At 45.1% G+C, this 13,522-nt stretch overlaps 1 protein-coding gene across 1 annotated transcript in view; it reads left to right on the plus strand.

Annotated features, from left to right (window-relative positions):
• MATCAP2 (microtubule associated tyrosine carboxypeptidase 2) overlaps positions 1–6,366 on the plus strand; it is a 30,368-nt gene extending 24,002 nt beyond the window's left edge. The window contains exon 7 of the mRNA XM_086742960.1: positions 3,382–6,366. Coding sequence (XP_086599086.1) covers positions 3,382–3,543 — 162 coding nt within the window. The 3' untranslated portion in view covers positions 3,544–6,366. The remainder of the gene's footprint in view (positions 1–3,381) is intronic.
• Positions 6,367–13,522: the final 7,156 nt, after the last annotated feature.

Below are 13,522 nucleotides of genomic sequence, written 5' to 3' on the forward strand. Positions count from 1 at the left end.
CAATCCATATTAAGGGTCTACAAGCAGTTTAATTCTAGCAGTATGATAATTTATAAGTGCCTGACTTTACAGCTTCTGAAATGAAGAGATATTAACGTCTACTCTGAATGTTTTTGCTGCACACATCTTCTGCAGTCAAACTGGAAATTTGTGTATTAGAGCAGTGCCTGCTTTCAGCATCGCAGATTGGTTGGGTCCACAGGGACCTCTCAGGATCACATAGTTCAACCCCCATGCTTAAGCAGGGTCAGCTAGAGCAGATTGCCCAGCACCATGTCCCGTTGGGCTTTGAATATCTCCACTCATGAAGACTCCACAATCTCTCTGGGCAGCCTGTGCCAGTGTTTTACTGCCCTCAGCATAAAAAAGTGGTTTGTGTTCAGATGGAATTTTGTGCATTTTAGCTGGTGCCCACTGCCTCTTGCCCTGCCAGTGGGGACTGCTGAGAAGAGCCCAACTCCCTGGTCATTCCTTCCCATCAGGTGTTTATACACACCGGTAAGATCCCTCTGAGCCTTCTCTTCTCCAGGCTGAACAGTCCCAGCTCTCTCAGCCTGTCCTCATAGCAGAGATGCTCTAGTGCCTTAATCATCTTAGTGATCCTTCACCGGGCCCACTCCAATATCTCCACGTACTCTCAGGAAAAACTAGTTCTGTGAGCATAGAGAAATACAAAATTTGCACTGAGATCTAGCCTGTGGTTATTACGAGTTTATCACCACTCTAAATGGTGATTTATTTGTTTGTGTAAGGTGGATCAGGTTGTTCCAAAGGGAGTATTATGTTCGGCTTCCAAGTTAGAAGAAAAAGCACAGGATTTAAACATAGGAAAGCACAGCATTTAGTGGGAAAATTTTAATCGCCTTTTGCAGATTCTCAGGGTTGTATTGTAACAAGTGAGCTCATCTTTCTCAGCATGCCTACCTTGGGCATTATTTTCATTGCAAATACAATAAAGATATGAGCATAATAGGAAATGAAAGCAGTCAACTGTACTGCTGACAACAAATTGCTTCTGTGCTTTAGTAGATAGTTAATGCAGTTGTAAAACCTTCACATGAGAAAGCAGTACTCTGATATTTAAGACAGAGCCATGCTGAAGTTTGTGTCTTCTGTTCTCATCTGAGTGCTACAGATCTGGCTGATGGAGGCAGCCGTGCCTTCCTGATACTTCTGACATCACAGTGTAGAAGAGAGTGCTGCATGGAAACAGAACACATGCAAGCTGTTCAGTGTAGCTAGAAGTGACTAAGGAAAGAGCTTCAAGCCTGAAAAAAAGATGCTTTTCAGAAGGAGCAGTTTTTAAACTTTGCAGGAAAGAATAAAACATGGGAAGCACTGCAAAACATTTACATAGTAATTGCATGCAAGTAATATTAAAGAGAAATAGAATGCAGATATTGGGTGCACTTCAGTATAGCATAAGTACCGAAGTTTTAAAAAACAAAAGCAGCAAAATGTCACCTACTGTTGTGTTTCCCAAGAACGTGAACACATTACAGGAGCCTAAGTAAGCCTGGTTTAGCCTCAGTCTTTTTTACCTAGTACAGTGATTTTAATTACATGTGGTAAGGAGGATAACCTGTTGCCACAGTAAGACAAAATTATGTTTTTGATTTCCTCAAGATGTCAACTTTTGTCATTTTTTAGCAACTGCAAGGACTGGGGAAATACATCCCATTCAGACCATATCTCAGATCACAGATACTTGTTCCTTGGTTGCAGCAGTAACAGAAACCTCTGAACAAAAATATAAGGAGGAAAGGGTAGTTTTTGTTTCCTGTGTTTGGGAGGAAAAGAGGTAGAATTTCAAGCTGGGACAGGAGGGAAGATCGGTATTTAATCTCATTTGGCGCTGGGTCTCCAGACTGATAGGAGATGATAAGATTTTTGTATAGCTCCTCTGTATCTACTTCTAAATACATTAATCAGGTGTAATGCCACACCATCTTCAAACTGCAGTATCTTAGTGACTTGAGTAAGCCTGGGCTTACTCAAGGGTTTATGTTTGTTTTTTAAATCAGGATGCATCTTTTCATTGCAGCTGGAAAAGCACACGTACTCAGATGCAAATACATTCTCTTTGCAGACTGTTCCCATTATCATCAGCAAGATATGCACCTATCTCTGGCTGCCTCTATGGATCAGGTTTAGCAATCTGGATTACACCAGCCTATTTTTCCAGAGAGCCTTTTCATGCTCCTTACACATTGGTGAATCATTCATGCTCACTTTAATTTTTTCTGAATAGAAAGTTACCTGTTTTACAGGTTAAGTCACCTGCTAAGAGGGCAGAATGTTTCCAGGGAACCCTGCCTGCACAGTGCTCAGCTCCTCAGAAGCAGGATGGAATAAAAAGTTTGGAAGGAGCAGGCTCCGAGTGAAGCCACCTGGCACAAACCTGCTGTGAGGAAAGAGGATGTGCCAGTTAGTAAGCACAGCCAGGCTTGTGGGTTTTGCCAGTACATATGCTTCTGTCCGTAGGGTGCCCAGGACTCGCAGCTTGTAGACAAAGCAGCAACCACATAAATTTCATCGCACTGGATAGCTGCCCAGGGGCTCCTCTTCTCTGCTTGCAGGGCAACTTGTGTAGCTGTTGCACAGCCAAAGCATTCATCCTTTCTGGCCCATGATTCACAGCTCCTTGGGCTACTGTGAGCACAAGACTTGAAGCCCTAGCTCATAGAATTGTAGGGCTATGGAGAAAAATCTCAGCTTTCTTTAGAAAAAAAAAGTAGTAGGCCCTGTAGTAGCTGGAAAATGTTTGAGCGTGTCACACCTGTACCCAGAAGGCTCTCATGCCAAGAGGCAAACCCAATCTCTGCCCTATTACAGAATGGGAAAAAAAAAAATTGGGATGCTTAAGGGTTGCCCATGCTGTTACTAGAGGTGCATTTTAATTTAGCTTTGCATAATAAACACATTTGCTAGTGAAAATGAAAACATCAGAGTTCAGGTCAGCTGGCACCATGCCTTTCCCAAAGCTGCAGCCTGCCTGCTTCCTGTCCCGTGCCTGTCCTGCACTCCCTTTCTAGTTCCTCAGTCTTTGGAGCACATGTGAGTTCTCCAAGACTCACTTGTGCTCCATTTTTTCCCTGTCTATTCCTGCAGCTGATATAGATCATTCTCATTTAGGTTCCGACGAGTCTATTCACTGATTGAATCAAAAGCAGAATCAGGAAGTATGGAGGCATTTGCTAAAATTAGAATTTTTTGCATCTTCCACTGAGGCACAGAGTCACTCATATTTTCAAAGCGTTCTCACAAGCTTTTAAATCCCCCTGCTCTGAAATCTTTTCTTATCTACAAGAGAGAATTTAGAGCCACAGCAGAGAAGTAGCAGGACTCTAGTGGGAAATTAACCCATATCCTTTCTTACAGATCTCGTACGAGGATGTGGACCGCCTGAAAGGATTAGCTGTGATTGAGAACATGAGAGTGCCGCACTTTTTGCAAGACCACGCCCGGTATATGGAGCACTTGGAAAAGATCATGGAAGTCAATGAGCTGACTGATGAGGAGCTCCAGGATCTCATAAATTAACAATATTAGCCCACCATTCACTTACTCTGTGAGGATGTAGAGCTGGACTTCACAGAGCTTGCAAAAAATGGACTTATGAGGGGTGGGGCAGGAGGGAAGGGTGGCCAGAATATGTGGAATTCAGAAAAAGCCCCTTTATGTTCTTTCTGCGTTGTGATTGTATACTGATTATTTTTTAAAGAGTTTGTGGATTTCTTATAATTTGGCTTAGGAATTCCTTTGCAGTGATCTGTCCAGTCATCTACTCTGTTTTGTATGCTATACATAGTGCTTGACACTCTATTTTGTAATATACTGCCTTTTCCCACCCAGGTTTAGAGGTGGAGGAAAAGAGAAAGAGGAGAAATTCTCCCTTAGTTCACTTGTGTTTGCCCTGTCTTTGGTCATAGCTTTCACAGTTCATAGTAACAGAACTGCTGTAGATTAGGCGACATTGCTGTCTGTGTAACTCTTTCCCATTTGGTCATCATTGCAATGAGAAAAGAAAGTTTAAAAACACAGTGCACAGAAGCAGGTCTTTGTGCCATTGGATCAAAGTTCTGTAATGCTATAAAAAGTTTTGAAGTTTTTTTACTGTGAGACTTAGCATTAAAAAAAAATAAAGATAGGTATCACTGTTTAGTGACTGTAAGCAGGTAGCAAAGTTATCCCCCTGTTATCCCCTCAAAAAGTTACACTGTTCCACATCTTTATCTGTGTAGTACATGTTTCAGGAAGCTGAGTTCTGGAAAGGGTCTCCCCACTTTGAGGACAAGCATAGCTTGTCTAGGAAGTTCAGCGTGGCAGTGTTTTTGAAGAAGGATTGGGCAGAACTGTGACTTCACGACTTACGTGTTTTAAATAAATTCAGGAGCACAGGGACATGATTCAGCACAGCAGGCAACACCCACTTCTCTGGGTCACCTGAGCCTCCAGAGGGTCAAGGCAACTTTTTGAGCAGTACCTCCATGCTACAGCAAGCTTGAGCTTGCAGAGCTCAGTGCAGAAACAAGATGTAAATGAGGAGAAAAGACGACTCACAAGTGCCCTATTCCTGTGTTCCAACAGAAGTGCTGCACCACTCGGAAGCAACCTTACCTCTGTTTTAACTTCTGGTGCTATATCCAGAACCAAGAAGAGAAAGCACCTTCCCATAAGGCTCCTCTGAACTCCTGGGAAGCAGCTACAGTAGGAGAGGCTGGGCAGGAACTAGTGAGAGCTTTGGACAGGGCTTCTGTCATTTCTTCCCATTTTGCCTTGGACCACCAGTAACAGGCCTGGCATTGGATAAGGCGAATAGATGGATCCAAGGTTTCCTCCACACCACATTTGCATGGACATCTCTCCCTCCTCGCTTATCCTGTTCTGTAATGAAATGGATGGAATAACCCTCCCACCTTATTTTACACTCAGGACGTTAGCAGCCATGGGAGCAAAGTCTTGAGAACACATTTTTCTGATCCAGAGGAAAATCCATGAGGAAAAGCTCTCAGTTGGCTAAGAGGACTGAAGGTCTTTGAGTAATCCCATAATAAAAGCAGCTGCCTTTTAGATAGTGTTGCAGGTGCGTTTGCAGCGGCTGGCTGACTGACTGCCTCAAAAAAGAAAATGCATTCAGCAAGCATAAATGTACTAAATTTGGTTATTTTCAAGGCAGGGAGCAAGAACTGCTCACTGCAGCCTTAATTTGGTATCGTCAGTATTGTTTATGAGCTGAAAGCCTTTCAGCCTCTGTATGCTGAAATAAAAGCCCTTTTTCTCTCCGTCTTCCCTTCAGGCTGTCTAGTTTGATCACTGCTAACTTCGCCTGCCCAGCTTTGTTCTAGAGCTGTGCCGAGCAGACGTGGTATTGCAGCAGCCTGACAGGAACTATATGCAGTCACGCACCCATGGGCTCCACATTTTGGTTCTTTTGCCAGCAGCAGGAAGAAAGCCACACACAGCTGAGGTCGAGTCAGAGGCTGCAGTCAAAAGCTGGTTTTGGAGTAAATCAGGCAGAGATCTTTTGAGCTACACCATGGAAGAATCTGGCTCACTTTGCTGACCCAGAGGTATGCGAAAGGGCCAGTCCTTTATGAAATGGACAAATTTGAAGTTATTTTTTTTTCTTACAGGAGTAATCTCCCCTTTCTCCAGTGACTTCGACATAAGCAAGGTGCTTTTTCTCCTCCCCCAGCAGTAATGTCTTAGAATCTAAGTGTATGTGCATAATGTGTCCTTGAAACCAGGAGTCTGTGCTAGTCACCCTGCTTTGCCACAAACTACCATGCCTACAGCCCTTCGTCCAACAGGTAGTTGACTCTTTTACCACTCTGTAGCCCTAAACGCTGCTACAGGCCTTTTTGCTTTACTAACAGACCTGCATCACATTGTTTCCAGAGCAGCAGGTGCCATTAAACCTCTGTTCTTCGTTATTCTAGAAATAGATTTGCCTTATTGGAGTCTGGAAGTGGTCAGTATCAAAGCAGTAATGTAGCAATAGACAAAGCTGTTAGTTTCTGCTTTTGCCGTCAGGTTTGTCCTTCCTCCTTTGTAAAAGTGTTCCAAATTTTGTAAATTTGAAAGCTTTTGTAAATTTTCCTGGTATATGGAAGTTCTCTAATAAAGATTAGCAGTGCACGTGAGCTCACGTCACTACACAGTTTCATGACGTCAGTGATGTGATGACAGCCTTTCCTAGGAGTCTGGCTCAGTTGCTTTGCTGTGTATTCACATCTCGCTACTTCCATGTTATTCCTGTAGAGAAACCTGGTCAACATTGGAAAAGCCTCCCTATTCCACCAGACCAATCTTAAAAGGCATTTTATACAACTTTTACAAATAAAGATAAATGAAAGAATGACAGAGATGAGAGTACTGAAGTGTTGCATTGTGTTGTGTGAGACCGTTACTCTCTTTCAGCGGCATGGGCTCTACGGCTAGTTCAACATCCCAAGCTGTGCATGGAAGAGATGGCTTTCTGATGCAGTTTTGAAAAAAACATCACTGGGGATTAGAGTAATGAAGGGCCTGTTGAAGTCTTATATTGCTTACAGCTCCCTCTGCTCTGTCAGAAGGCTCAGCTGCTCACAAGGAAATTTCAAACCCTCCTTTTTTTCTAGGATATGGTCTGAGGCATATCAGAGCCACTTGGCTGCAATGCGTTCCTTAGCACCATCCATGCAGGAAATGGCCACTCCAAATGCTCTGCTTTAACACTTTGATCCACCCTCCCTCGCCCCTGCTGCTTCATTTCAGGGTTCCTTGTCCCTGCTCACATTATAAAATGTGCTTGCTTATGTTCAGGGAGTCCTGTCATCTCCTCATGGTTCAGCTCCCTCATGCATAAGTAAGGATAACGGTTAAGAGTTGTGGGTTCTTTTTAATGGAAATACTTTAAAAGCCATTAGCTGGTGTGCAATGCAAGATAGCTAAATATTATTGCATTACATTCCTCCTCCCTTGCTAGCTAGTCCAGAAAACTCACCCCGAAATGTCTCCTCTCCACAGACTCCCAAATCACCACTGTTCTCCCTCGCCCATTGGATCCCAGACGTCCCTTCTCCAGTGTCAGTGTCAACAGTGCGAACCACAAAGCTCAAGCTTTGCTGGGCAGGTATATTTTGGTATTGAATAAATTTCACAGGTTGTAAATTTCTTACAGGTGATCTGCAGGACTACTGCAACTCCGAAATCCTTTTTTCGGCACTTGAGTGCCAGGCTTGCGAAGCTGGATGCCCTGCAAGCAGCTTCAGGAGCAACTCGAGCACCAAGGGACTCAGGGATGCTCCTGCCTGCCTGGTGAGGAGGGGAAAACTGGAAATCATTTATGCTGGAAACCAGGATGGAAGTCTGACAACCCATGAGTCAGGGTGGAAGTTGAGAGAGGCACTGTCTAAGCCAAGAGAAAAGCAGAAGGAAGCAGCTAGAAAAAAAAAAAATTAAGGAAACATTCATTTAAAAATGTCTTAATAATTTTCATAATATATTAGCACCAAATTAAGAAGTTCTTTGAGTTCTTTTCAGTATGCAGCTTAAAAAGAGATTGTGTATTTTTAATATACAGAGGGGAGAATCTATTTCAATTTCGCTGAACAATTATAGACTTTCACAACTGAAAATCAATATTAGATTAAATCCAGAAAATCTGGATATTGAATTTTAAACTCATTCATTTACATTGATTCAATAATAAGAAGATGCTATCAGGATTACCTTTCAAGGTACAGCCATACCCTTCCAATTAAAGTTGTCTAAATTCATTTATTATGGTGCTGCTGAAATATTTTTAATCTTCCCCAGTCGCATGGTGCCTCTGAGACACTTTAAGCCCCTTTTTCTGAAGCATCTATGGACACGTAGGGCAAAGTACAACCTTATTTCAGCTCTTTAGATAACGAAGAAACTAAGGCTGAAGTTACAACTATGCTGGCCACTGTATGAAGCAGGAAAGAACGTGGATGGAGACCACACAGCCAGAGGTCACACGAGTGAGCAGGACTGAGTTGGATAAACATGGTTGCGAAAAGAAAATTTCAAAGAAAATTTGGTGTCATGGGAGAAACATGGCTGGTGACACAGGAGTGTCTGGCTGCAGGCCACAGTACTCCTCTCATGCCGCAGGGTCAGAGCAGGGTGGACCCCTCAAGCCCTGTCCCTGAAAATTGCACTTGGAGGGTCTCACGTAAATACATTCGGGCCCAGTTTCCATCTCACACCACATCCCAAACAAGAGACCAGTCAGGCTTTCTCCTCCAGATTAGTTGCTTATTTCTCCTGCTTGGATTTTGTCCTAGTCTCTAGCACTCATCCTTCAGGCTGTGTTTAGTTTAATCCCAGTCCTTCACCTTCCTTTTAATCTCAAGAATATATTCACTACCACATCATCAATGCCTGAGCCTAGAAAGTAAGTCAATTCACTCCCACCTACCAAAAATATCCATACATGACCTATGAGTCAACTTCTTCTTCCTCTGCCCTCTGGCAATATTTTAAAGCTGAGGTCCCCTGCACTTTCTATCTTCCTTCACGGCTTTCAGAAAATAAGCTTTTCCAGGTTTGGGCAAGATTTGTCACCAGACACACAAGACCATGTGGAGAAGCCTCCAGCTGTGATTCACTTCTCCATCTGCTCTCCCACCTCCATCCTTCCTTCTTTCCCAGCCCCTCTCTGCCCTACGCTCCTCCAGCTCCCAGCGTCCTTGCTCAGACATTTCTCCACCCTTCTCCTTAGGACCCTCCATGTTGCATCCATGTTCCAGATGTGCATTATGTTGGGGACCCCCCAAGCCGTTCCTGCGTGTCCATTGGCATGCTCCCGCTGTCCCACTATGTGTTTCCAGTCTCTCACACATCTGCTCCTCCACCCCCCTGACTCTTTGAAGCTCCTTCATAGGTCCTTGACTGTCCCAAGAGCAAAATAAATCTTTTTCCTTCTGTTTTAATGTGAAAAACATGATTAAGTGTAGATCTTGTCACACTGTCCCAACCCGGAGCCCTGCAGGGTGAGAAGTCTTTTTAAAGCAACCGGGAAACCTCACATGCAAAGGGCAAGAGTAGCATGACCACAAAATTACTAGGAAAATTAATAATAGTCCTACAGTTGAAAGAATCATTAAGACTCCCTCAAACCAGAGTACACGAGTACCCAGCCAGGCACATTCTGTGAGCGGTCTTCATGGGAGCAGGCCGATAACCTCGAGCAATGAGGGGAACATAAAGTAACCACGCAGCTGCAAGGCAGCCCCTCTTGTCTACAAGCGTGCCAAGGAACGAAGGAGGTCTGAAGGGATGGTCTGGAGAAGGAAGAGCTTCCTTGAAGGCCACTCCCTAAAAACTGGTGGGAAAGTGCTCTGATGGCTTGGTGCTGGTGCTCCTGGTGTCATCTCACACAAAGTCTGAGTGAAGTTTGAACTTTGTGTTTACAACACAAAGTCTGAGCAATATTGCAGTTCAGGTCTGTGCACATTCCATTTTATTTTCTTTTTAAACAAGGCCTGTGCTTTCACACAGCTGATAAAGAGACACTTTTGGATGTCCCTCAGGCTGGGAACACTTTGCCATGTAGGGTTACAAGATGGCCAGAAGGATAAGTCACCAAAAGGTCACCCAGCCACATATTTCCTAAGCAGTCACGTAACCTGAGGGTACTCTGGAATAAGACCTTTTAGCTACTTTGATTTGACGCAGGAGCTTTTTCACTTCCAGATATGCAGGTAAAAATTATTTTAGACTTAAAAACCTAAAAACCAATCAAACAAAAAATCTCATTTTATGTTCTAACCTGGTGAGAAGAGGGGTCTGCTTGCACGTGTCTTCGTACTATATAGACACAAATTAATACAAGCTTACTAAGAACTTTTTGCCATCTAGAAGCTCTGTATGAAGGAAGTCAAAGGCTGGGAAATGCCCACATGGCTTTGCCCTGCTTCCTGCAGCTACGGAAAAGCTGATATCCCAAATATGGGCCATTTCCACCCAGTTTCTGAGTGCTTGAATTTACCACCTGAAGCACCCTCAGGGAACAGCAGCTGCTGCCCCAGGCAGCTCTGCTTCCCATTGCAGCCATCTCCTGCCCGTGGCCAGCATGCTCCTTCAGGACACCAGTTTTAAAACAAAAAATCAACTAATTCTCAAAAGAAGGCATTTAGGTGTCTAGGAAAACCTTGAAATCCCCTGGGCTGACCCATTTTCTGTCTTTTCCTAGGAATGCTGAGCAGTGATTCCTGCAAGGGCTCAAGAGTTCCAAGGCCAAGGCTGGTTGCCTCCTATGATCAAGCTTCCACCCCTGCTACACCAGGATTCATTCAATCTGCTGCTGCCGCAACTTGGTTCTTGGAAGTCCATTTCCAGGGCAGTTATTTAGTTGTGTTTGCTCCTCAGAGGTTTTTAGCAACTCTCCAAAATACTCCTCCTGTATCGCACACCATTTGCTGCATTGCTTGGCACAACAGCACTGCAGGGCCAAGTGACCAAGTGGACATTTACCAAATAAATCCTCCTAACAAGTCCACAGGAGAAAGCAGAGGCTTTGCTCTGAAGCAAACAGGCCAGAGCAAATAGGACAGGGGAGTAATTCAGCTGTGGATATTTTTAAAGCCTCAGGGAGCGAAGAGAAGTGAAAGAGCAGACATGCCCCCCAGCCTCAGCAAGTGGGGCACTGCTTTAAGCTTTTATTTCAGCAGATGCTAAAAGGCAGAAACTCAACTGGAAGTCTCAGCCATGCCCCACCAGGAGCCACCTCTCAGAGGCTGCCAGGAGACCACCAGAGCTCCCCTGCAGAAGCCACTGCTCTGGGGTCTCACCAGCCACCATAGGGAGCAAGGGCTGCGCATCAGCTGCCACCACGTCACCTGGCCAGGGGAGGTCTGGGGCTGGTACGTGTCTGGAGGAGAGAAGAGGCAGCTCTCAGTTGTGGGAAAGCAGCCAGGGAAGAGCTCCACCACCCTTTGCACAGGTGAGCTGAATTGCCTTCCAAAGTCACTATGGTTAAGAAAAAATAAACCTGGACGAAATCAGTGTGTAGCCTTTGCTGACATTACTCATGAAGCAGGACACAGCCTCACAAAATTCGGGCTCCTGAGGGCAGGCCAATATATGCAAGGTGTAGAGTCTGTATCAGGCTTTTTGCAAGAAAGGCTCGCTGCTTCTGTGCTGCCTCCATCGTTGCTGCCTCCCTTGGTGCTGCCCGGGCAATACAGCTACAGAAAGCTGAGCTAGCCTTGCTTTTGCTATAAGCATCCTGAAATAAAATTGTTATTCAGCTTTGCTCCCACCATCGCAGGAGGAAGCTGGCCACCACCTCAGCTTCTGAACCACCAAAACATGACAAATGCTCTTGGGAACTCCAAAATCCATCAGGCTCACGATCACCTCATTGTCCTCCAAGGACGTCACACACGAAAAGCAAAGCAAGCTTTTTAAAACCAGTGAAACCATCAAGGTGGTCAGGTGCTGCTGATTCCCAGGATGAAGTAACCAGGCACGTACCTTGCACCAACACTTCATGCAAGACAGAGCTCCACCAGTCAGCATCAAGCTCTTCTCTCCTCCTTCCTCTGACCCTGCAAGACCCATCTTACCCCAAAGCATCTTTCCATTCATCAAATAATTACCTTTTCAGAGCTCACTGCTTCCTCCCAACACGCTGGGCTGAGCAACTTCCAGGCTACAGACCGGCCTCATTAACTTCCTTACAGCTCACACATGGGTTACGAGAACGGCTCAGCTCGTTTCCCCCACCAGCAGCCCATGCTAATAGGGAACTCATCAGCCAAAGCAAGGGCCCCTCCTCCAACTACGAGCGCTGCTGCGTGCAGACCACCACCCGTGCAGGAGACTGTGGGTGTTCCTCCTGGCTTCAGTGCCTCTGCATTTATTTACACCTGCAGCAGATTAAACAGGATCTGGCCCTTTCAACCTTTATTTCTAGAGCTATAAAGTAATTTCAGCCTCCAAATGTATTCATAGCAGGGAAATGCTCCCAAACACTAGTTGGTACAAGAGAGTGAGTGTGTTCTTGAGAACTTTACCGCCGCTCATCTCATGAGATGCTCATTTGACTCAGGCAACTCTCTGGCATCCTCACCTGTATTTTGCAGTAGTCCAGCGAGAATTGCTTGGGGATCTGGTGCCATTCAAATTAAGGGAGGGGGCAGCAAAATCGTGCCTGGTGGAGAAAAACAAAGCAGCAGCAAGGATCTGTAACAAAAACTGGAGCCAAGCTCTCCTGCTGGCTTCTTCAATGACCAGGAACAAATGCTTGCACCTCCCATTTTCAACAGAGAAGGCTGAGCAAGTAAAGATACATTTTTGGTCTGATGTACTGAACTCTTAGTCATTCACCTAACTTCTTGAAATCTCAATGAAACCTCCCTCAATCTGAGAGTCACACTCAGGCTATTCCACCTCTCTCCAGGTTTAGTTTTGCATATGGTTGGAAAAGCTGTTTAAAATATCCAACTGTGTGTGTGTTTGCATGTGAATTTATTTTCACAGTCCTTATATGTTTCCCTTTTAGGTCACAGTTTATTAATTGCTACTTGAAAAAATTTATGTAGGTGGCAAATTTAATGCTCAATTCCCAGTGTCATCATGGCAGCTTACTGACTGAAGTCCTCCCCACCCAGGACAAGCATGGAAACAAACCTCCTTAGGAGGAGACGCCATCCCTGCCCTATGCACAATGACCGTACACCATATTCAGATTCCCTGTTGCGGTGCCTGGACCAGGCTTATGCAGCAACAAAGCTCAGGAAAGTGATGTATAACAGCCTGCTCTTCCAGAGGGAGAAATTGAAAACCCCTAAAAAATCGATGGGGAGAGGTCAGTGCAACACGTGCATCAGATTTGCAGTGACCACATGAATGTGGGCTCACCTGTAGACCTCCCATCGATGTATGACCTATTTCTCCCCAATGCAGAGCCCTCCTCAGAACACCAACTCCTAGACCAGGATTTAGGGCTCCATCTCCTCTTTAATGCCAGTTGCAGGGCCAGAGGACAAGGGTTGTTCCTGCAAGATCCCCAAAAGGGAGCAAAGCAGAGGGCACTGAAGAACTGGACCATGTTCTGCAGAGGGACAAGTCGGTGGTTTCCTAGCTCCTGAAGGCTAGCGTGCAGGAACAAAACAACACTGGATGCTGCACACCAAACAGAAAGCCAAAGTCAAGCTCCAGAAAGCTCTTCTGGGGCAAAATGCACCCTGCCAAGAGTATAAGGAGAGAGGAAGGGAAGGATGAGAGGCACCTATATCCACATGGGGCTGTGGAGGAATGGAGTCTCTCCGAGCTGAGCCGGAGGGACCACTCAGACCTCATTTCAGGTCATGTACGGATCAGCTCCAGCAGCTTTTGCAAGTGCTTAATGGCATTTGTGACTTGCCATGAATTTCCATGGTGTCTCTCTTTTTGGGATCTATCTTATTCCCTCAATTTGCAAGGAGGTAAAGGAAAATAACCATCACTCCCCCGTCACCCTCGCAGCAAAGCCCTCCTCAGCTGCATTTTAGGAAAGATCCTG

The sequence above is a fragment of the Chlamydotis macqueenii genome, chromosome 2 (assembly GCF_036417535.1).
Source record: "Chlamydotis macqueenii isolate bChlMac1 chromosome 2, bChlMac1.mat, whole genome shotgun sequence".
Taxonomy (NCBI): Eukaryota; Metazoa; Chordata; class Aves; order Otidiformes; family Otididae; genus Chlamydotis; species Chlamydotis macqueenii.